General features: G+C 37.8%; 1 protein-coding gene across 6 annotated transcripts in view; it reads left to right on the top strand.

Moving 5' to 3' along the window:
• The window catches only part of RALGAPA1 (Ral GTPase activating protein catalytic subunit alpha 1), a 220,919-nt gene that overhangs the window by 165,422 nt on the left and 29,817 nt on the right, over positions 1-25,680 (top strand). For all 6 annotated transcript variants that reach the window (XM_056133139.1, XM_056133142.1, XM_056133143.1 and 3 more), the window contains 4 exons: positions 3,972-4,095; positions 6,021-6,176; positions 21,355-21,513; positions 23,073-23,200. In XM_056133139.1, the coding sequence (XP_055989114.1) occupies positions 3,972-4,095; positions 6,021-6,176; positions 21,355-21,513; positions 23,073-23,200 (567 nt within the window). The remainder of the gene's footprint in view (positions 1-3,971; positions 4,096-6,020; positions 6,177-21,354; positions 21,514-23,072; positions 23,201-25,680) is intronic.

Here is a 25,680-nt window from a genome sequence, read left to right on the forward strand (position 1 = left end):
CTACTAAATCTTTTGCATTATGCTGTGAGTTTTAGCATCGGCAGGTAGCTTTCTACTGAAATTTTAGAAGCAGCTGATATTTTTTAAAGGTATTGCTTTAAATTTGTAAATCCACAGATTTTGTAAAATTTGGGGAATATTCTCAACTGTTGTACTCCAGGCCTGGTGGGATAGGGGTGGGAGGGGGCTCGGAGTGTGAGTCTATACATTCTGCCCTTTCTTTTATTATTATTTTTTTTTTTTTAGGTTTTTCAATGATTATTTATTTATTTATTTCTGCCCTTTCTTTATCACATGTAGAGTCTCTGGGCTCCAGAGGTGAGCTGCCAGGGAGCAGGTGAGCTGGGAGGGTGGACTCTAATGTCCTTGTTGGAGCTGCATCCATTACTGCTGTATGTTGGCAAGCATTTTTTTGCCCTCCAGCAGCCTCAGGCTTCCCCTGCTCTCAGCTATAGGGTTAGCCTGTGGCTCCGAGAACAGTTGCTGAGAGTGGCAGCGGTTCCTCCACCTCCCCAGGCTCTCTGAGCTTGTCTCAGTAGGCAACCATTCCTCATGGCCTCTCTGAAGCAGCAGTCTTGGCAGCTTGCTGTCTTTCGGTTATAGCTCTACTTGCTCGCTCTCGCTTGCTGTCTCTCTCTCTCTCAGTACTCCTGCTTTGCTCTTTCTGTAATTTCGCCCTTTCTCTCCCACCTTCTCCCTCCTCCTCCTCTTCCTTCCCCTTTTCCTCTGGTCCTCCCCCTTCCCATGCACCTCTCTCTCCCTCCCTCCCTCCCTCCCTCCTCTCTCTCTCTCTCTCTCTCTCTCTCTCATCTCTCTCTCCCCCCCCCATAAGGACAGCAGTAGTGGTAGCTCCTCTGCCTTTCCTGGGCTGTGTGGTCTCATCTCAGAAGCCAGCAATTGCAGTGTTCAGCACCCTCAACTAACCGCCCCCCCCCCTTCGCTTGGCTTGCCCACCCCACAGTTCTTCCTGCTGCCTCATTCTCAGGGGCCTGCTCTGTAGGGGAATAGGAAAGGGCTGGCACGGTGCCAAGGCATTTCTGTAACCCTGTGGGTTAGGCACAAACAAGATCCAAGATCTCACCCCTCAGGTGCTGCTATTTTCCCTAGATCCCATTCCCAAGGGCCTTTTGGTTGTACAAAGAACAAGGAGTCGTCGTTTACCTTGGTCCATAAAACAGATGTGGGGTGTCTCATATACTAAAGAATTGTCTCCATCCTGGGACCCTACACTGGACCTCCCTAGGTCAGAGGCCTGACAGTGTGGGAGAAAGCCAAATATTTAACCCCACATTAACAATATTATGTCTTTAGAGCAAGAATTTTGAAATTCTTTTTTGTGACCTTTCTTTATCTTTTTCTTTTTGAGTGAAGCAAATAGTTTTTATTGAAGGAAATTTACTTAAAGTATGAGAGAAAAGAAAAAGGAATACATGTTCAAGAGAGAGCACGGACTTCTCCAAAGTGGAAAAAGCCCCCTTAATTTCTTTTGACAGTGGTTTGTAGTTTTTAGGATATGAGTTTTATACTTCAAGCAAAATCATGAATGTATACCAGTGCATCTTATTGTTTTTTATGTTTTTATGAAAGAAGCCATTTCCCGTGGCTGGGAAGATGGCTTAGTGGTCAGGGGCGTATGCCCGAGCTTATACCACCAGCACCACATCAGGCCTTAAGGCTGGAATCACAGCAGCAGGCCCCGTGCCTCCTGAACACTTGGTGGGAGCCCCACCCCCTCGCATGAAAGAAACTGCTTTCTTGGTTTTGTTTTTAAACAGTTCATTCCTACTGTGTGCAGATATAATTGATTTATTCATTGATATTGTACCCTGAAACATTGCTAATCCTTTTCATTTCTATAAAGGTTTGTTGTGATACTGTTTCTTTCGTTCCTGATTTTAATACTTTGAGTCTTTCCTGCGGATTGAAAATTTATTTTTTATCTGAAGTAACATACTATGTTTTTATTGATTTCTCTCTGTTGTTTTTCATTTACTTCCATTCTAGTCTTTGTAACTAACTCTCTTCTGCTTGTGTTGAGATAAATTACTCATAATTTCTGGATTTTTGTGGAAGATACTGTTTTTGTTAATTTTCTCCTTTACTCTCTGATTATTAGTTATGGTAACAGAATTTAAAATATTCAGCCAACCTTGCATTCTTCAGATAACTACTTGAGAGTGATCTTTTGGGGGGGGGGGAGTTCTCAAAGAGGAAAGTTTAGTTATTTGTATGTGATTCTTTTCCTTTTTTAAAATATAGTATTTATTTCTATTAATTTCCCTGTGAGTACTGCATTACCTAGATAGCACTGCACTGTAGCACTGTCCTCCCGTTGTTCATCAATTTGCTCGAGTGGGCACCAATAATGTAGATACCATCAGTTTTATTATTTTTCCATTTTTCCCTTACTTTCCTTTCTGTACCCTCTCTTCCCATCTTCTCTTCTTCTTTCAGCCTTTCCCCCATTGTTTCCCACTCACACTCTCTTTTTTATTATGATGACTGTGCCAGGGGCCATTTCTGGGATTATCAGTGGTTCCAAGTTTAAATCCAAAACCACACATATCAAGTACCTCTTTTCTTTTTTCTCTCTCTTTTTTTTTTAACCTCCCTCTTTTCCTCTATTGAGGCTGCAGTGAACAGAGGTGGTACATATGCTTGGTTATGGTGCTCACACACTCAGCCAAGGTGCTTGCCAGGAGTTACAGTTTCTAATCACGTTGCTCATACACCAGTCTGCAATGCAGACAGGAATCGTTTGCAGTGCCTGGACTATAGACAACAAAACTGACAGATCACAACTGTACTTGTGGGCAGCACCAGGGATTGAACTCTCATGGCCTTCCACTTGCCAAGCAGTCACTGCAACTACTGAACCATCTCCTGGACCCCTCATCTGACTAAATTCTTAAAATGACTCAGTTTTTATTCTACCTGTTATTTTTTTTTATTGAATATGGTTTTTTAATTCCTTTTTTAGTTTAATTATGAAGAGTTGCTCCTAATTGTAAAGCATGTTAACCCATACTTTTTAAAATATAGCACTGTAGCACTGTCCTCCCGTTGTTCATCGATTTGCTCGAGCAGGCACCAGTAACATCTCCATTGTGAGCCTTGTTGTTACAGTTTTTGGCATCTTGAATACGTCGTGGGTAGCTTGCCAGGCTTTGCCGTGCAAGCACGATACTCTCGGTAGCTTGCCGTGCTCTCCGACCGGGTCGAGGAATCGAACCCAGGTTGGCCCAGGTTGGCTGCAAGCAAGGCAGGTGCCCTACCCACTCCAGCCCAATATACCTAAATCAAAATATAGAGTAACCTGGTTAGCTTTGAAAGACATGTGAATACACTATGTAGGGTGTGGTGTTGGAACACTACACATAAAACCTTACCAGAAATACTACTGTAACTAATAGTGCTTCGAATTTTTTCCAAAAATCTTTTATGAACATTTTGAGTTTTAGGGAGAACTAGAACATAAAATGTCAATTGCAACAAATAGCTTTATGTTTGTGTGTATGTTTATTATCCTGTATAAGAACTTGAAAGAAACATCATTTCCCACCCATTTCTTAGCCCTACTTTGTTTTATTTCTAAAACAATCCCTGTCTCTCTAGAAGTCAACCATATTACAAAATTGTAAACTCTTCAGGTGCTCTATGAATTTATATCTATGTGTCTTTTCTGATAACTCTTTTCTTGATTTTTGTAAGATTTTACTAACCTTTACCCATCTTTTAATTGCCTCTTTTATGCTCTTCCATGTTTCAGTTATCCATAGTCATGCCTTGCTTCAGTTCCAGTGGCAATTGTGTACTTTTTTTTTTACTGTTTTTACTGATATTTTAATTATATTCCACTATAGATGGTAAATTTTCATTTCATAATGTCATATTATTCTTAGGGCTTAATTATTAGATGAACAAATGAATGAATTAATGATTGAATACACCATGTAATCTTTGTTTTATAGCCGAGAGACACACAAGATTGCCGTGTTTTATGTTGCTGAAGGGCAGGAAGACAAGCATTCCATTCTCACCAATATAGGAGGAAGTCAAGCATATGAGGACTTTGTAGCTGGTCTTGGCTGGGAGGTATTGTTTGTAAATTGTATCAAATAACTTTATTTCTATTTGGAAACTGAATTTTTTAAACAATGTAACAATGAATTTGTTACTATTATTGCCTTGTCTCTGATTTATATAAACAATGGTTTTATAAGATAGTATGTTATCAGAGTACTAAATTCTTAGGTTTACAAGATGTTCTCCTGACAGGTGGAACCATTAAGCTACCACTCTGCAAACTGAGATATGAATATCTTTCATGCCTTGAGAATTTTCATGTAGTCCCTTGCCCTTCCTATTTAGCACTCTAAGAGAAGAGCATACCACTTACTTATCCAGGTCCTACACTACTCCTAAGGTTCCAACACGAAACAAATAAGCTTGTTCATTCAAGCTTGTGTGTTCCCTTAGAATCTCTGATTGCGCTGCAAGAAATAAATACTGAAAGGTGCATGCAGTACTTCATGTCATCCTGGCAGCCAGCAATGTGAAAGTTTCTCTACCAAATCTACTATAAATTATAAGTCAGATGGGAGATATTTGTCACTGGGATTTGTATTAATACATTGACATTGAAAAATGAGGTCATATTCTGCAGAAACTGATTTTTTAGTTGACTAGTTTTTTTTTTATTGTCAGTAGACATATCTAATCAATTAAATATATAATTCTTACTTTTTTTTCTCTTGGTTTTTGTGCTTTACCTGGCACTGCTCAGGGGTGTGAGTTGGGGGAGGAGGGGCATGTGATGCAGGAGGCCTGCATGCATAGCATATGCTCCAACATTTTGAGCTATCTCTCTGGCCCATATTTTCATGAAAAAATACTATGTTGGAAATTGTGTATTTTGAAACAGTTCAGACTTACAGAAATTTTTATTGTAATTGCCTATTTGATACATAAATTTTCAAAACGCATATAGAGAATAAAATTACTGAAGGTGAATCTGCTGGACTGCAGATTCCTAAAGTGAATAGGCACTTTGACCTTATTGATTTTTATTTTTAAATCTCAATTTCTTTTGGGTCTAGTAGCTTCCTGACTGAGAATAATTCAAATTCCTCTCCAGGGGCACCCACATTCATGGAGCACAGTCCTGGTTCTCTGTTATCTGAGATCCCTTTGGAAGCACATACCAAATGGGAAGTTAAGTTGAAATGGTATATTATGAAAGTGCTTTGGAAAATATTAAGAAATTATAAATGTATTTTTGTTAAAAATAAATATACTTGATAAATATTAGTAAAAGCAAGGGAAATGTGAAACAGAAACCCTTTTATGCTTTAAGTGGTGTTCTACCCTTTCATGTTTTTGTTCTGGACTGTGAATGGTACTAAAAATTGGAAAGTCGATTTTTATTCATATAATATTTACATGCCTCGTCGTTTTATCAGAGTGACATTACAAGGACCAGAGAGATAGACAGCGGGTAGGGCACTTGCCTTGCATGCAGCTGACCCAGGTTTGATCCCCAGCATCCCATATGGTCCCCCGAACACTACCAGGAGTGATTTCTGAGCACAGAGCAAGGTGTAACCCTGGAGCATCACTAGGTGTGACCCCAAAACAAATTAAAAAGCCAGTATGACATTACAATTTTAACTTTCCTCAGGTCATTTCCAGTCTATAGTTTTGCCACTTGATCTCTACTTGCTGACCTCCAGGTCTCCCAGCAGCTTTTCTGATTTGCCATCAGCTCCTGGGAATCTAAGAAAACATGCACAGTGCAGAGTAGTTACTTATTTCTGGGATTAACAGCTACTTTTTTGGGATTAGTATTTAGGAAAAACTAGTGGCATTTGAGCAACTCTGGCTAAAGAATTTTAGACTCAAACATTGGGTGATAAATAACTTGCCAAAGACTTGTCTTTGTAAAGTGAGATATTTGAAACTTTCCAGTAATGTTTTTGAGTTTTGTTTAGTTGGTAAATGTGACTTTTGATTTCTTCTAGGTAAATCTTACAAACCATTGTGGTTTTATGGGAGGACTACAAAAAAACAAAAGCACTGGATTGACCACGCCATATTTTGCTACCTCTACAGTAGAAGTAATATTTCATGTTTCAACAAGAATGCCTTCTGATTCTGATGACTCTTTGACAAAAAAAGTAAGTGTTGAGAGAAAAGATAATAATAATTATACAATCCTGGTAATTAAAAAAATTGAAGCATAAAATATTTAACTGATCTAGCACTATTTGGGTCCTCCACCTGCTACTATTTTTAAAAAGTTACTGTAGGGTAGACTATATTTTCCTTCATGGTATGATTAAAAGGATTTACCTTTAAGAAGATGAACATGAACCAAATTGGGAAACTTTTATGCTCAGATTGATTAAATTACATTTCAAGATCCTTGGCACATGGATAGATTTAGTGTTTATGTTGATAAAGGAAGAAGAAAAATATAAAACATGAATTATTATACCTCTCAGAGAGCCCGGTAAGCTACTGAGAGTATCCCACCTGCACAGCAGAGCCTGGCAAACTCCCTGTGGCATATTTGATATGCCCAAAACAGTAACTATAATGGGCTTCATTCCCCTGACCCTGAAAGTGCCTCCGATACAGCACTGTTGGGAAGGACGAATAAGGAGAGGCTAATAAATCTCAGGGCTAGGACTAATGGAGACGTTACTGGCACCCACTCAAGCAAATCGATGAATAATGGGATGACAGTGACATTGAAATTATTATAAAGCACTTAACATATAACAGGGTTTATCTCGAATTTTGACTAAAACTAACATAGCAGATAAAACCTAATTATTAACTACCCTAGAATTTATAAGATGTAATGGAATGATTTTATAAAACCATATCATAGATCTGGCACTGGTATTTAAAAAGCATTCAAGGACCACGGAGAAAACTCAGAGTGCAAATGAATGCAGATGAATTGACAGTTTCTTTATTGGATGAGGTGGAGGGGGGTTGGACTAACCTGCAGTGCTCAGGGTTTCCTCCTGTCTCGGTATTCAGGGATTGCACCTGGCATTTCTTGAAGGATCATTTGTGGTACCAGGGATTGAACCAGACTCAGTTTCATGTAAAACAAGCACTTATACTGCTGATCTATCTCTCCAGCTCCCTGTTTGATTTTATGAGAGATTATTTTCAACATTTATCTTCTCCTTTGCTTCCTCCTCTCTTCTTGTTCCTCAGCTTATTCAGAATGACTGCTGAATGTAGCCAACTTAGTCGTTGGTTATTTCACGGTTATTTCAGTTGCTTATTATCAAAATTCTTCATCTTAGACCTAGAGAGAGAGTTCAGTAGCCTAGATGGATGCTTTGCATGCAGGAAGCTGAGGTTCAGTCCTCAGCACCACATGGTCTCTCCTCTGAGCAACATCAGAATAATCCCTGAGCACTCATGGGTGTGGCACCAAAATAAAAATAGGGAAATTCAGAACTCCTGTGAAATAGTTAATAAGATTGATTTAATACCTATGAAACCTTTTGTTTACATGTTGGATGGGTGGTAGGACATTGAGACAGTGATGGAGGGTATGGTGCTGGAATGATTTATGCAAGAAACTTGACCGTTAACAGTATTATAAACCATAATACTAAAATACTAAAAAAATATGCAAAATGACCCTTTGATTCCTAGCACCCCTTCCACCCCGCCCCCTACAAAAATTAGAATAGTAAGATTTTTTAATTTTCTTTACAACTGTAGCACTGTCCTCCCATTGTTCATTGATTTGCTCAAGTGGGCACCAGTAAAATCTCACAACAAACTGTGAGACTTGTTACTGTTTTTGACATATCGAATATGTCACGGGTAGCTTGCCAGGCTTTGCCGTGTGTGCGAGATACTCTCAGTAGCTTGCAGGGCGCTCCGAGCGGGGTGGAGGAATCGAACTCGGATCGGCCGCGTGCAAGGCAAACGCCCTACCTGCTGTGCTATCGCTCCATCCCTTTTCTTCACAGCAGTAATGAGAATTCAGCTGCTAATTAAAATTATATCCTTGGCACCTGAGCAGTAGTACAGAGGGTAGGGCATTTGCCTTGCATTTGACTAACCCAGGTTCAATCCCCTGCATCCCCTTATGGTCCTCAGAGCACTGCCTGAGCAATCCAGATGTAAACTAAAAAGGCAAATAAATACATAATTAAGTTAAATTATATTCTTAAGTGGGTAAAATATTTAAGTGCTAGATTTATTAAAGAATTTTGAAGGACTGGGGCTGGAGAGATAACACAGCGGTTAGGACATTTGCCTTGTATGCGGTCGACCTGGATTCGATTCCCAGCATCCCATGTGGTTCCCCAAGCACCGCCAGGAGAAATTCCTGAGTACATTAGCCAGGAGTAACCCCTGTGCATCACTGGGTGTGACCCCCCCCAAAAAAAAAGAATTTTGAAGGGCTAATTCCTAAACAGTTTTATCTGTAAGCATAGAAAGGTCTGTTTTTATGGTAATATATAACATGTTAAATGATACATTAACATAAGGTATATTTTCATTGATGTACAATTCTCACAGGTATCTATTTCTGGAATGTTTTAATTTTCCTTTAGTTAAATTTTTTTTTTAATTTATACTTTGTGACTTATAAAGTTGTTTACAATAGGCGTTCAGACATATAGTTCCTACCTCCAGTCCTACCACCCCTTGACCTCATCCAGTGACCCAGGTAGTTCAGAATTGTATGGTCTCTTGAAAAGTCTTTACCTTGTGTGTTAAAAGTATGTTATTTAATCTTCGAGTATTTAGGATTTTTTTCTTTCAGCTATCATCCTTTTACTGATTTTTTTGTAGTCTAAAAGCAGACCCTTTATGATTTCTGTTCTCTTAAATTTGTTTAAGGGATTGTTTATAAGCCAAATGTAGTCTAGTGACTGTTTCATGTAATTTTGGGAAAAATATGTAATCTGCTGTTGTTGGGCGAAGTGATTTCTAAATGTAAATTGTATCTAGTTGTTAGATTGAACTATATCCTTCCCTATTTTCTGCCCACTGAATCTCTCAATTCTGATAAGAGGATACTAAAATTTCTAACTAGTAATGGGAATTATATAGTAATGGATTGTCCTATTTCTCTTTACAGTTATATCCATATTTTGACGCCCTGTTCTTAGTTTTACACAGGTGTATTTAAAGTGCTGACACTTTATCAGTAGCTTGTCCTCTTTATCCCTTTCACCTGTCGTTGCTCTGAAATTTGCTCTAAGATTAGTATAAGCTCTCCACTTTCTTTTTAATGGTGATAACATGGTTTATATTTCCCCATACCATGTTACTTTTATTATTATTGCTTTGTAGCATAGTTTGGCATTGGGAGCCAGAAATATTTTGTTATTTTCGCTAAGCAGTATTTTTTATTTTGGGCACCATGGTTTACTACTAGTAATGGTAGAGTTTCATGCATAAAAACCCTTCCACCAGTGTATCTACTTCCCTTCACCATTGTCCCAGTGCCCCCTCCCATACACCATCCACACCCAACCCCAAGCTTCCCAGTGAAGAGAAGTTCCCAGTTTCTGTTGCTTTTGACTCCAGTGTGTTCCTTTGTATATCACAGATAGAGACTAATTTGTATTTGTCCCTCTCTTCACTAACTTCGCTTGTTGTGATACTCTCCAGACCCTTCCAAGTAGCAGCAAATTGTATAATTTTGTCTTATGGTCAAATTGTATTCTTTTGTGTATATGCACAATAATTTCTCTATCCAGTCACCTTGGACACTTTGGTTGTTTCCAGATTTTTGGATATTGTGAAAGCTGCTGCAACAAATATAGGCGTGCAGATGTCTTTTCTGAATAGTCCCTCAGAATAAATGCCAAAAAAGTGAAATTGCTGGGTCTTGTGGGAGCTCAATTCCTAGTTTTTTGAGGAGTGTTCGTATTTTTTTCCAAAAAGGCTGGACCAGTCGACTTTCCCACCAGCAGTGAATGAGGTTCCTTTTTCCCCACGTCCTCACCAACCCTTGGTGGATTTTGTTTTTTGTGATGTGTGCCAGTCTTGTGCGTTTTGATTTGCATTTCTCTGATGATGATTGATGCAGAGCATTTTTCAGTATATGTTTGGCCAGCTCAGAGGTATTTTTACTTCTTGGAGTTTTTTTTGCGTGTGAAATATTATGGCTATTTCATTTCTGAGAAGAATGCCACTAGCATTTTATTGACTTTGCTTTGAATCTCTATGTTTCTGTAATAGAAATGGGCCATTTTAATGAAGTTATTTCTTTCATTCCACAATCATTGAATATCTTTCCCCTTTGTGGGGTCCCAGATCTAATCCTGGGCAATCTGTCCATTCCAATCTGGCAGGTCCCCTGAACATTAGATCACACTCCTCCCATCCACCCCTTAAAGGGACTGGCTTGGAGCTCTCTCACCTCTTTATGTGTTTCTCCTGTGAAAGGACATGCTGCTTTTCTCTGCCCTCCCTTGAACGGTTGCTTAGTCGGCTGCCAAGCGTCTCTCTCCTCTTCTCTTCTGTGAATCACAAGTCTCCTGTCTCTCCAGTGCAGGTTGCGCTGCTTCCTATGGTGCAGAGGGGTGCTTCTGCTTCACCAGCTGCAGGGCCCTCTGGGTGGCTTCCTGGTTCGTTGCAGGTTGTTCTTAGGAGAGAAGCAAGGAACTTCCACTGTGCCTTCTGCATGATATCTCCTTGTCCCTCAGTGATTCTGTCAGGAACAAAAGCTTTGGGCACTCCTAGTTCACCATTTGCTGACGTAATACCTAGAAGAAGTTCTGAGTTTTTCCTTCATTCTAAATTTAAAATTATTTGTAAAATATTCTAGGTAAAAAGTGATCTCTCCGATTATTCAGTGGGGAGAAACAACCTGGGCATGCTATGCTGGAAGTGCCAGCATGTTTAAACTTGCAGTCATATGTCCGTCACATTTCAGATTTACAACCTGTGTTGCCTGTGTTTTATTTCACTTGTTAAAAGTATTATACCTGTTTATTAATGAGGAAAATTATCCTGTTGTGTAAGAGTCGAACCCAGGGCTCTCACGCAAGGGAAGTGAGCTACCTCCCTCACCCCTTTGTGGATTTTGTGCACTTAAAGCAATTTAAAGCGTTTTCTGAGGGGAAATGTAAATATCACTGCTTTCATCATTAGAGTGCCTATCATATGGAAGTGAAACCCATCAAAACGGTTAACAATGTGTGAAAACAATATTTTAAAAGGTAGAGTTATTTTCTCAAGTATTTTAACTCAAAACATGTATCAAGACTGAGACTAAATTGAATAGTATTTCAGTTAATTAGATAGAAGAGAAATATTTACCTGAGCTCATTCATTTACTTAACATTTATTTTCAGATATTCTGAGTTTTATCCCCCCCCCCCCTTGTCTGACTTTTTCCCCTGATTTGCTCTCAGAGTCTTAGTATGTAAGATTTTTCTAAATAACAAGTTTATATTTTAGCTCTGTTATAGTATCAATTTCTTTTTAATAAAAGGTTAAATATTTAAACTCAATCATAGAAACATCGCCTTATACCACTTCTCCTTAATAAAAAATCACTTTCTGTATTGGTATTTTTTCTTCTGAATTTAATAAATTCCACATTAGTGGTAATAAGTTGAGGCCTAGAACATGTGTCCTGTTACAAATGAACAAGTAGATATCATTAGGTTGTCCCCCTTTCCTATGTACATATATCTTTAGGTGTGTTAATCCATTCAGTAGACACATTAATGAGCACTAGTTGAAGTGTAATATTGGAGGAAGTAAGGCTCGTTGACCTCAGCATGGGAGTTTAATACCTCTAATTAAATTAGATAGTCAACAGTCAGTATAAAGAAATAGCCATGCCTCTGGCTAGCTAGAATTATTTATGACTGTGGTTCTTTGTTTTAAACTTGATAGCAGAAAATCATTTATGTCTGCTTTATAAGAAACTAATTTTAGTTTTTGCTTTTTATTTAAAATATGTGGTGATTTTGTAAATTATTTTTAAGCTTTTTATTTTCTCAGAATGAGAGATAAATATCCTTGAACCTATTTAAGTGTAATGTTTTATTTCTTACTGAGAAGCTTTTTCAAGGCTCAATCCAGTAGCAACAGAATTTTTACAACAGACTATGCTTTTTGAACAAATTAACCAAACATTCATTCTAACAAAGTACTCTCATAGAAATATTATAGAACTATATAAAAAAAATCCTGATTGAGCCCAAGCCATCTGTTCTATAAATTATCTCTACCAGGAGCGAATTGATGGAAAATGGTTAAGAATCATTTCCACTTAACTGAGTTTATTCACCCCTGAAAATCCAAAGTGCTGTAAGAATTGGTGTAAAGTGTTCGCAGGAGCCTCTTTCATTTCCCGTCTCCTTATTCCAGCCACTTGCTGACACTCTGCCTTATAGGTACCTGAATCATTTTTAGAAGTTTGATAAAGATCAAGTTTTGAGATAATTGAAACATTCTTAGTCGAACTGTCTAGTCTCATTTCCTTGACTACTCCCCCAAGATAAGAAAGAAACATTGTATTTAAGTCAGTTTTCTGACTCACTGTTAGTACAGTAGACAGCAGTCATTTTCTGTTTTGACATTTGGAAGTAAAAGTTTCACAAATAAATGTGCTTTATATTGAGTTGTGTGGTTCAATTTTAATTTTAAATCTTTTTCTTATACTATCTAAAAGTAAAATTAGTAGGGCTGAAGCAATAGTAGAGCAGGTCGGGAGCTTGCCTTGCATGTGGCCAACCCAGGTTCAACCTCTAACAACTCATATTTGCCCCTCTGAGCCCTACCTGGAGTGATCCCTGAGCACAGAGCCACTAGGAGTAAGCCCTGAACATAGCTGGGTGTGTCCTCAAAACCAAAAAAAATAACTTTAAATAAAAAAATTTTAAAAAACACTTTACTTACCAAGGAATAATATGCTAAAGTGGATTTTTTTTTCAAACAAATTTGGAAATGTTCATTATTTTAAGCATTTGCTTTTATTTCTTGGGATTATTGCCAAATATAATGGTTAAGCATATGCAAAATAGTTCTATTTTAATGTCAGATTCTAACTTTAAACCTCTTTAGAATAAAAATTGAGGATATAGAAACTGGAAATAGAAATGACTCGAAGGGAATTTGTCCACCCACAGTGAATGGTAGCTGACATCTTATCACGTGCATAAAATCCTAACTTTTCTCTTGGATTTCAATTCCCTACACAACTGACCTACCTCCCTACCCTTCTTATCCCATCCAGTGTCACTTTTTATTTACTACACTCTGGCCTCTCTGTCATTATGACCTGCCAAGCTGTTTAACTCATCCTCACCTTAGGGTCTGTGCACCTTAATACTTTGGGCATCTGAAATGCTATTTCCCACATCACCTGTTGTCTTCATTCTCATTGTTCTGTTTCAGACTCACACAAGTCCTCAGAAAATAATTTTGACTAGAATTTAAATTCTGTTGAAATTGAATATATGTTAAGTCAAAGCAGCCCCTCTACCTAGTAACACTATCTCATAACATGTTTTTCAATCACCCTTATCACTGTGTAATTATCCTTTTTAACTCATTTGTGTATATTTGTCCCTTGCTGGAATATAAAGCTCACAAGGACAAGGACTTCGTTTTACCCTTTTGTTGTTTAGTAAATGTTTGTTGAGCGGGTATTATTGCTGTCACAGCCACAAAACAAAATATCTAATGAAAACACCTTTACATTGTAAAACTGGTCTACTTAAATAAATGCCATAAGCATGTAATTCTGTTATGCCAGATATCATGTTATAATAGGAAAAAAAATATTTGCCAAATCCTGCAAGTAGTATCTTTTTAATAGCAGTATTTATTGAGTGTACCATTCTGCTAATGTATTTATACTGGACACTGTATCTGTTGATGCCTCATGGTTTGAGAATCTTTCTTACTAAAAATTAATGATCCAAACAAGTAAATGTATGAAAATATGAGTGACAATAAGAATGTATACAAATAAGTTAAAATGGTAGTATATTTTTTGCTATGTCTGTCTAGAACATGGCTAGAGATGGATACTGGTTTTGGGCAGTGAGTAAAGGTTTTAGATTCTATGCATACACCACTATCCTCTAAAGTAACTGCCTAACCCAATTATCATCTACACATTCTCCAGTTCAGGTGTTGTTATTGATCAGTTTTCTTTCGTTGTTTGCATTCAGACAAATATTTTTATCTTTATGTAAAACATTATTTATCAGAAGAAATAGGAAGCAAAGAACCAAAAAATGTGAAGCTTCTTTTTTTTAAAGTAAAACTTATTAATTATGCAGTAAATAATACAAATTCAGCTTCTTTTTGACCCTGAGTAATTATAATTAATTGCCAGGCACTCTTAGCAGAAGTGGGGTGTGTCAGAGGGTATGCTGATTTTATGAAACACACTGTAGTTTTGATACGATGAATTATTACATTGTAATGGTACTATATTGTGATATACAGAAAAATATTTTGTGGCCCTGAATAAATCTAGAATTAATTCTAGAATCTTCTGATAACCATGGAAAAGGAGAGTTATTTCCATAAAATAGGCAAATATATGATGTTCATTAAAGGACAAAATTACTAATGTTCATGATCTTTATATCAATGCCTGGTAAAATAGGATTATTAAACAGATGGCTTTTGAGCATTTGAGTAATGAAATAGTGATCATAAGGATCCACCATGTATTCACCAAAACCAATCACATTAAAATAACTTAATTTGTTTTCCTCGGATTATTAGATCACTAGGGAAGGCCTTAGACAGTAAGGCCTTTAAGTCATTTGTCATAGACAAGTTGAAGAAATGTAAGTCTTAATAATAGTTCCCTAAGTACATTTATGCCTGTATGTATAATCCTATCTGGAACACATAATTAATTATTTAATGAGAAGCAATATAGAGAGGTGATTAAAGTATTGTTTCTGGGTTTCAGTTCTGAGTGTCTACCCCCTACTAGTAATGTGACTTTAAGCAAGTGACTTTCTCCTTCAGCTTCAGTATCTTTCCTGTATTGTTTTGTATTTTTCAAGGAAGATAATATATTTACCATGTAGCATTGTTGTAAAAATATGCATTTTATTATAGCAACATATTTATAGTAACATTTATTAATATGTTTGATTTTCTTTTTTAATCAGGATGCATGTCTGTGATGACTTTTTATGTCGCTCTTAATAAACCCTTCCCATTGTGGACACTTTATTCCAAATCTAAGTGAGGAAAACAAGACTGCAAATTTAAGAGTAACCCAAATCTAGGGTCTAGGAGATAGTTTAAAATGCAGGAACACATGCTTAGTATGCAGAAGTCCCAGTTTGGATCCCGAGTACTTCATGGTGTCACTGACCAAACACTCCCCTCTCCTCTTTCCACCAGTGGCCCAAAAGCAAAAAAATAAAATAAAATAACAGAATAGTCCAAATCTTGAGAAAGAACTGGCTAACAAAAGAGTCCTGAAAGGTTTAAAAGATTTCCTAAACCAGCAAGGTAAAATTTAATTAATTAGAATAAATAGAAAACCAGTCTTTGTGCCTGTTCAAAAAAAAAAGCCATAAAGCTAGGGTTTTGAATTTATTACAGCTTCTATGTGAAACAGTATTGTAAAAATGTAGAAAATAGCTTAGTGGCCCAGAGCAAAGAAAAAAGTAGATCACTGTGTCTTTGTTGATTAGAGCATATATTTTGACATGATGGATTCTGTTATAGACTTTACAATTTAATAGAAACATCAGTAAAGTGAGTTAATAGTCCAGGATAATGAAAAGATTTGAAAACTCTTTAGAGAAACTACAGACACTTGTTGGGGGCATGGAGAGAGAGGAAGGTATGCATTAGACTAATTTTCAAACATCTGAGAAGATGTAGAATATAAGTAAGCCTTAATTTGGAAGAACTAGCTTCAGAAAGGCAGGTTTTGGTTTAGTATAAAGAATTCTAGTGATGCAACACCCTAAAAGAAAGAGAGAGCAAAAGGGATTGCCCTGCCGCAGAGGCAGAGCCTGGTATGGGGAGGGGAGGGCTACAGGGATCATTGCTGGTAGAGAATGGACACTGGTGGAGGGATGGGTACTCAATCATTGTATGACTGAAACCCAAGCACAAAAATTTGTAAGTCTGCAACTGTACTTCATGGTGTTCACTAATAAAAGTATATATAAAATAAAAAAATATAATTGCAAGAGATAGTCAATACTTTATTCTAAAAAAAATAAAAAGAATTCTAATGATGGTAGCTTTCTTTAAATGAGTAGCTGGTAAGGTTCCTAATTTCCAGCCTTATAAATTTATTTTCAAGTAGAGGGACCGGGAAAAAGGTACAGTGGGTAAGGTGCTTGTCTTGCATGCAGCCGACTTATGTTCAGTCTCTGGCAGTCCATATGATATCCCAAGCTACACCAGGAGTGATTCCTGAGTACAGAACCAGGAATAACTCCTGAGTATCACCAGCTGGGATCCCCCACGTCCCCCAAAAAGAAATTATTCAAGCAGAGACAGAATTGCTTGTCAGGAAGATACATGGGAGATACTGTATTAGATGGGAAGGTAGATCTTTAAGATCTCTTCTTGTGGGGCTGGAGCGATAGCACAGCGGGTAGGGCTTTTGCCTTGCACGTGGCTGACCCGGGTTCAATTCTAAGCATCCCATGTGGTCCCCTGAGCACCACCGGGAGTAATTCCTGAGTGCATAACCCCTGGGCATCACCGGATGTGACCAAAACAAAAAAAATATCTTCTTGTGCTAATTTTTAGGCTTTGTATAGCGGACTTAAGTTGCACCTATGTTGAATTTCATTAAGCTGCTTTTTTTTTCATAAATCAATGTGATAATCTCTAGCTTATGTTATATTATAAAGTTACTTCAGCAGCAGTTGACATGAAGCTGTAATTTGTTTGCCATTTTAACAAGCCTTCCCCAATGTGCAGAAATCTTGCACTGTATTTCAGAGTCGACTGGCATCTGGGAACAAATATAAGTTGAATCTCTTTCAAGAATGATCAGAGTGTAGAAATCTCTGCTAAGTATATTACAAAAGACACAATCTTACAAGTCCATAGAAAATAGGAAATGCATAAAATAAAATGGCATATAAATGATTTGAGTAAATATCAAAGACACTGGGCTGGAGCAATAGCACAGTGGGTAGGACGTTTGCCTTGCACACGGCCGACCCGGCCGACCCAGTTTCGATTCCTCCACCCCTCTTGGAGAGCCCGGCAAGCTACCAGTATCTCGCCCGCACAGCAAAGCCGGGCGAGCTACCCGAGACGTATTCAATATGCCAAACACAGTAACTAGTGTCAGAATGGAGACATTACTCTCGCTCGAGCAAAATTGATGAACAATGGGAGGACAGTGACAGTGACAGTGATCAAAGACACTACAGCAATTTCTGTTTACCTTTATTCACTCAAAATTCATTCTTTTAGTAGCCTTCAAAAACTCCTAATACCAGGCTAGAGAGATAATATATAATCAGTATAACCACGTAGCTAAAGATTCAAACTTCAAATAGTCTCTAAGTAGAAAATACACAGCATATTTTATCAATCTTACCCCCATTACCAGTGCAAACTTTTATGAAGATTATGGGAAGTTTGGGGAAAATTGTTAACGAGAGAAGGGAAATAGAGTTGAACCTAAAAGAAAAGCCAGAAAGGAAAAGTTCACTCTAAGTGTGAGGATATTTTTTAAAAATGCATGGTGGCAGACTGAGGACTGAGAAGGAATTTAAAAGCACAAAAGGAAAATTTTGGGGTGGAGAATGTTAAGAAAGGAGAGACAGCTCCATGGAAAACATGTGAAAGAAAAAAGTTAAAGGGGCTGCAGAGATAGTCAAGGGGTTAAGGTGTTTGTCTTGCATGCAATTAACTGAGGTTCAATTCCCAGCACTGCATCTGGTCCTAGTTCCCCAAGTGCTGCCTGGAGTGATCGCTGAGTGCAGAGGCAGGAACAAACCCTGAGCCCCGCTGCTGTGGTCCAAAAGCACCAAGCACACGCGCGCGCGCACACACACACACACACACACAAATTCCTAACATTGGTTAGGAATGGTTAGCAATTTATCAATTTGTATTCAGTTATTTCACACTCATTTTTAAAGATAGAAAAATATGTCTCATCATAAAAGTATAAAATAATTCTTAGTATTTTAATAATATAAGTGAGAAGTAATGTTTTAAGGCTTTCCTTTAGAATGCTTGAACATACTTACGATGACTCTGTTAAATTACATGATTCCGGGTCACAAATTATCTTCGTTACATCATCTTGGTAAAATATGTGCTTCTTTTCCATCAGATTTACATAACTGACTTTTTATACTTTGTGGTAGATGTTTGAAGACATGCTTTGGTTTCAGGTAAAAACTCCAGTTGCTCTTTTCTCTCCTTTCTTTAGATAAGTGGGCACTAGAAATTATAGATAGCTTTGGCAAGAGTTCAAGGGTTAATGTAACAGATAAATAAAAGGAATTTTCTGTAAATTGAGACCTGCATTATTTCAGTTGTCTTGTCTTTCCTAACTTAACTCATTTAATTTTAAAAAGTAAATACTTAAATTCTTCCTGACAGTGTGCTCAGCTTTTACTATCGTTTATTACTTCAATTATACTTGATATCACTTAGAACAATCTGCCATTTGGAAATCTCAGTATAGCCTGGAGCTTAGTATTAGATCTGGCTGCTATTGTAACATGTACAGCATATGACATTAATGTATCAAAATTAGATTGGATCATCCCTCCTGGTTAAATTTATTTCACATTTCTTTTGTATTCAGTTAACATAAACCTATTAGGGAAGCTGACACATGGGGATGGCTGTATAGGAAGGATATTTTTAAAGTATTTTGATTAAAAAATGAAATTATAGAGCCATGGCTTTTCTGAGTTGTGTAATCTTTTTTTGGTTTTTAAAAATGTCACAAAACTTGGTCCTGCATTTATATCCTTCAAGGGATGTATATGTGTTGTCAGTGTTGTAAATAATGAGAATTGAAACTTAGAAAATATTTGGATGTTTGAAACTTACTATTTAAAGCAGTAAGTATATGTATGATAAGCCTTTCTTTAAAAACAGTAAACCTTTATGCTATTTCTAAAATAAGAGATTCTGGTCTATTGATTTACATGGTCGCTATTTTAGTAATGTCTTACACTTTTTAATACTGTTTTATATTCTATCTAGGTAGCTAAGAGAGCATTTCTTATTTAGGGATTACAACTTCTAAAATTCTGTGAATTGCCTTTAATTCTCAAATATTTAATGGCATTCACAGTGATTAGGGTTTTCTAGTTAGAGGGTCTTTAAGAACAATTAGAACACTGATCTTAGCCCTTTTTCCCCCCTTACTTCCATACTCTGACTTGGTAGATTCTTACCTCAGAAAAATACATAGATAACATTTCATATAGAGCATCCAAATAAAATATTGGAATTATTTGAACATCCAAATATATAGAAGTTCAGTTGAACCCAGGTTAAGAATTCCAAATTAACAGTGAAAGAGCAAAATGTTCCTTTAACAGTATTTAGCTTCTTTCTTTAAGTATACATTAAACCTTTTCCCTGTCCTCTGTTCTTTAAACCAAGTAAATTGCATATTTTAACGAGAGAAAGTACCTATATATGGGCTCATATTGAAAATAACGATGGCACTTCTAGTTTTCTCTTTAAATCTTTCACTCTGCAATGTCTATTTATAAATAAATAATTATAAATAATAAATATATATTATCTATATATAATATAATATGGACTGGAGCGATAGCACAACGGGTAGGGTGTTTGCCTTGCACACGGCCAGCATGGCCGACTGGAGTTCGATTCCTCTGCCCCTCTCGGGGAGCCTGGCAAGCTACCGAGAGTATCTCGCCTGCACAGCAAAGCCTGGCAAGCTACCCGTGACGTACCCAATATGCCAACCACAGTAACAATTGTCACAATGGAGACGTTACTGGGCCTGCTCAAGCAAATCGATGAACAACGGGAGGACAGTGACAACGTAATATAAATAAAATATAAATATATAATAAATAAATGTATATTATTATTACTAATCATAAATAGAATAAATAATAACCAGTTACAGATAATAAAACCCCTGTTAACTATATAACGATTGTTTGCCATGGCAGAATTAATGTACTTGGATAAATTTTCTGTAAAAATACATATTCATAGGTACAGAAAATTTATCTGAGCACATTTAAGGAGAATTGAAAACTAGTAAGTATTTTGATCATTTTTCTAACTACTGTAATACAACTTTGGATATTAAAAAAATTCTAACCACTATAATGTTCTCTGATTGACAGAAATATGTATGCAATAAACACTATAAATATTTAAATCACATCTAAGAGTCTAACAAGTCTCAAGTAGAAGTCTATATGGAAGTATTTTTAAGTTTATAGGCCAAAAAAATCTAAGTTAAGCCAAATATAATCAACTTTCTTATACCATTAAGTGATTACCCCCATTTATATGAATTCTCTGGGTTTTTTCCCCCCTTTAGGCTATTACACTGTTTATTAGCACTTTCAAAGAGTAATAAACAAAAACGTCCCAAATTGGTTGACTTTTTGAAAATACTTTTATACAATCTTCAGGTTTCAAAGTAGGTCATAAGTGCAGTTGCTAGGAAGAAGAGCATTTGGCCTTCTTACCAACATATGAACCCCTTTTTATCTAAGTTCTATTTCCCATTGACTATAGACAGTTGAAAATGATCTCGTCTACCCTGTCTCCTAATCTTTGTTGTTTTGGGTTTAAGAGCTACACCTCGCCGGGGCAATTTCCAGCTCTGGTATAGGGGGCTGCTGGGAGGTGGATGGAGGAACCAGGTGGTGTCAGGGATCAAAATGGGCCTCTGCATGCAAGACACGCTCTGCAGCTTTTTGAGCATCTCACTTGCCGTTCTAGTGTTTTTACAGTGTTTGTGTTTCATATTTGGAGTAATGTCATCAGATGAGATGTTCTAAATCTCTATTTTTATTTCTTGAATCTTTTTGTTGTATAATGTCATTAGCTGGGGCTGGAGTGATAGCACAGCGGGTAGGGCGTTTGCTTTGCATGTGGCCAACTGGAGTTCGATTCCTCCGCCCCTCTCGGAGAGCCCGGCAAGCTACCGAGAGTATCTCGCCCGCACGGCAGAGCCTGGCAAGCTCCCCGTGACGTATTCGATATGCCAAAAACAGTAACAACAATGGAATCTCACAATGCAGACGTTACTGGGCCCACTCAAGCAAATCAATGAATGTCATTAGCTATATGGTTGCATGCATGTGCCTGTTTTTAAAGAACTATGAACTGGGTTTTTGTTTTTTGGTTTTCTAGTTGAGACATTTAGGAAATGATGAAGTGCATATTGTTTGGTCAGAGCACACTCGCGACTACAGAAGAGGAATTATTCCTACAGAATTTGGTGATGTTCTTATTGTAATCTATCCAATGAAAAACCATATGTTCAGCATCCAGATCATGAAAAAACCAGAGGTAAGAACTTATCTTATATTTTGGTGATACATTTTAAGTTATATCGAAGTTTGTGGGATTCTTTTCTTTTTTTAGGAAGATCAAATTAAGCATCAGGTTGTGAAAAAGAATGGAATGGGGGAGGGAATAGAATGTAACTTCTGGGGACTGCAAAAATTATCTAAGGAGACTGTTCAAGAGGAACTGAAACTGGAGACATCGGAAGAAACTATATTCAAGTGGTAGAAGGCCGAGGTGTGCCACAGTGGAAGTTCCTTTATGCTAAGCTTTAAAAGTGCTTACCTTTTAATTAAGAGGATTATAGTTTCCTAAAACATAGAAAGAAGTAATTATTCTTTTTAGAACAGGACCATATGACTTCTGTATTTTTAGCTACTATATCTTAATAAGACTGCATGATTATTTAGTCAGGTCACTTAATAAAAGTCTATACAAGATTTTAAAAAAAGGAAGCCAGGTAGTTCTAGTTGGATGTCTTACAGAATTAAAGCATACTGTTGAAGTATTTTCTTTCGAGATAATAGACTGGCAGCATTTTTTGTCTTTTTGTTTAATTGACTAATTTTTATTTATAGGAAATTTACTTTATAATAGTTGATCATGAATCTACAAAATTTCTTTAATTGGATTGTTTCCCATTTGTGAAGTTAAGCTTATGGCCAGATTTTGTAAGGGTCTTCTAAGGCCAGAGGTCAGCAAACTATGGCCTACTTAATATTTGTTCAGCCTACAGGCTGGGAATTAAAAAAATATGTTTAATGGATGTGTCTTTTCTGAAGAGTCATAGGATGCCATAGACACAGAACCTAACTTTATTGTAATGGCCACAGGTCATTTCCTTGCCTTCTGCTGCCATTCGTGCCAACCTTATTCAAATAGCCTAACTTTGGAAACTGTGGTTAAAATGACTGTTTCAAAACGGTTTTTTTTTCTGTGAATTTGTTGGGTTTTATCATAAAGCTTTATTTAGACTAAAATAATATATATTTTAAAAACTGCCTAGCTTGCTGTCTGTAAAATGTACATCTTTCCCCCAATGAAAGAAGAAAGGAAACTTATTTCAAATACTGGATATTCTTGTACGATTGAACCTTCAAAAATGTAAAAGTTATGAGCCAGAGTGTAAGCACAAGGGTTAAAATGCTTGCCTAGGTCCCCCAAGCACTTCCAGGAGCAACATCAGTCCCAACTCCCCTCTCTCCCTAACCCTACACCTTCTCACTCCCCCCTGCTGGAAGTAGCTCCTGAACACCACTGGGTGTGGCCCAACACCCCCCAGCACCCCAAAATACCTTTCTTTTCATTGGCCGGGAGTATAAATTCATGGGCTTCATGAAGCATGGTTCTTTTGAGGGGATACCTTTGTTGACCTCTGGTCCATTTTGTTTATTATCCTTACGTGAATGACCCATCATATAAAGGAACTGAAATATTATCACTACTGGGATAAAAAAAAAGCAAGCATAAACACCTTCATATGAAATAGTATTTTAACTATTCCTATTTAACACCCTTTCTCCAATTTTAGTATAAAATTGATGTTTCAATTTCTCTGGCAGGTTCCCTTCTTTGGTCCACTTTTTGATGGTGCTATTGTGAATGGAAAGGTCCTACCCATTATGGTTCGAGCAACAGCTATAAATGCAAGCCGTGCTCTTAAATCACTGATTCCATTATATCAAAACTTGTATCCTTTTTTAATTGTGTGCACTCTACTATAGGTCTACTTTCCAAGGTAAATGTTTCTTTCATGTTAAGATCTTATTGTTTGTTGATAAATAGAAGATAATTATTTCTCAGTATTTGAGCAGTTATGATATTTAAATGGTATCTTTTCTTTTGTAAACCTTTATGCAGTGTGTATGGTTAGAATCCCATGTATTGCTCTAAGTAATATGCTACTCTGGAAATATTCATTTTGTACTCAGTTTAGCTGAGGAAACATACTGTTTTCAGTCAATGACCTATAGTAAAGTTATACACCGAGAGTTCTGTAAATTGTGTAAGTTCTGAGAGTTCTGTAAGGGACCCTCATTCAGCTAGTAGTGTCAGGAAGCAGTTCTGGGAAATGTGAGGACTGAACCAATCTTGAAGGATAATAAGATAGAATTTGGTGAATACCTTTCAAAAGAGTACTGCAAGTAGGAGCTGGAGCGGTAGTACAGCAAGAAGCGTGCTGGTCTTCCACATAGACGACCCAGGTTCAATTCTTAGCATGACATATGGTTCCCCTGAGCCCGCCAGAGCGCAAAATCAGCAGTAAGCCCTGAGCATCACTGCGTGTGGCACCCTCCTCATGGGAAGGGGGGGAAAAGTTTCAGAGCAGGACTTCAGAGCCATCCTGTCCGGACTGAGTTGGGGCCACTCCTGACAGTTCTCATCCTGGATGTGCAGTGCTCCAGCCGCTGCTCTAGTGCAGCTCAGGACCCTGCCAGAGCCACAGCCACAATGTTTGGGGAGCCATGCATTGCCAGGGTTCAAACACAGAGCCTATCATGTGCAGGGTGAACTAGCTTCCCAGCCCAATGTAGTGGTTATTATTTGTGGCAATTTTCTCTTCACTTAAATGTACTGGACCTGGGAAGTAGCTCTGAGAGCTGGAGGCATAGCACTGGCTTTCCGTGCTGGATTCCTGGTACCTCCTAATTTCCCCAGCTCTGCCAGGTGTGGACAGAAAAAAAAAAAAAGAAGCTGGGTTCCCTTCAGATTTGGATGTCAGGAACAGAGCTCAGTCTCAGTGGCAGAGCATGTACCTCATATTTATGAAGCCCTGGGTTTGCTCTTTGGTGGGAGCGGAGGGCGGCACTAAGGGAAGCCCACCAAACATTTGAAGGTGTCATCGTAAGGAATTCAGGTTTTTCTGTCCTGGATATCTTGCCGAAAGATTGTTAACCTTGGGCCAGGAAGATAGGACAAAGGGGTGAAGTGCATGGCTTGCATACCTGCAGCCTAGAATTTGATCCCAGCTTGGCCTTGGCCCCTGACCACCGGGTGTAGTGCTGCGGAGGAGGGGCCCTGTCTTTTGAAAGTAGACATTTGTTAGATTCTTAACTGTAGCCTAATTTTATCCACAATGTCAGGTACTCAGTGATTTTTTTTCTGGCCTTTGCTTTTCATAGTTTGCTTGATACAGATGTTCTGTAGCACCGTAGCACTGTCCTCCCGTTGTTCATCAATTTGCTTGAGTGGGCCCAGTAACGTCTCCATGGTGAGACTTGTTGTTACTGTGTTTGGCATATCAAATACGTCACAGGTAGCTTGCCAGGCTTTGCCGTACTGGCGAGGTACTCTCAGTAGCTTGCTGGGCTCTCTGAGAGGGGCGGAGGAATCAAACTCGGGTCGGCCGGGTCAGCCACTTGCAAGGCAAACACCCTACCCACTGTGCTATTGCTCCAGCCCACAGACAGATGTTCATCCTGAAAATTATCATACTATGCCGTTTAAAACACAATTAAAAGATTGTGTCTTTCATGCATTCTTTTTGAAGAGATTAGGATTGAAGAGATAGTACAGCAAGTAAGGTGTTTGCCTTGCTCGGGTTCAGACCCTGGCATCTCATGTGATTCTCCTGAGCACTGCCAGGTGTGGCCTAAAAACAAAAAGAGAAAGTAGCACAGCGGGCAAGGCACTTATTTTGCATGTGACTAACCTGGGTTTATTTGCCAGCATCATACAGCATCCCTGCCTGGGCACAGCGGGCTGTAGCTCAGGAACATAACAACAAATGTATGAACATCTACCAAGTACTTAAAAGTGCAAATTTAAAAATAACTTAGATTATTTTTCTTACGTATAAGTTCATGCTTAAACTATTTCAGAATTTCATGTCAATCTAAAAATATGATATCTGGATTTACAGTTAGAAACATTGATTTTTACCTCGAACTCTGCCTTGTGTTTTTGATCAAGTCACAAAATCTTCAGACCTCATTTTCTTCGTCTTTAAAATAAGCAGCTTAGTACTGTCTCAGAATTCTTGTGAAGATTTTAGTAAGATAATAAATTTGGATGTACTTAATAAATGAAATAGAATACATCAGCGTGTGCAGTGACTAATTCTGTTATGTTGTAAAGATCACAGTCAATATAAAACAACTCTACCCAACACCAAGGAATTGCCTGAATTGGTTTTTAATATCTGGTTGGTACATTGATTGACTGATTGAT

This window comes from Sorex fumeus, unplaced genomic scaffold, assembly GCF_029834395.1.
Source record: "Sorex fumeus unplaced genomic scaffold, SorFum_2.1 ptg000098l, whole genome shotgun sequence".
Classification (NCBI taxonomy): Eukaryota; Metazoa; Chordata; class Mammalia; order Eulipotyphla; family Soricidae; genus Sorex; species Sorex fumeus.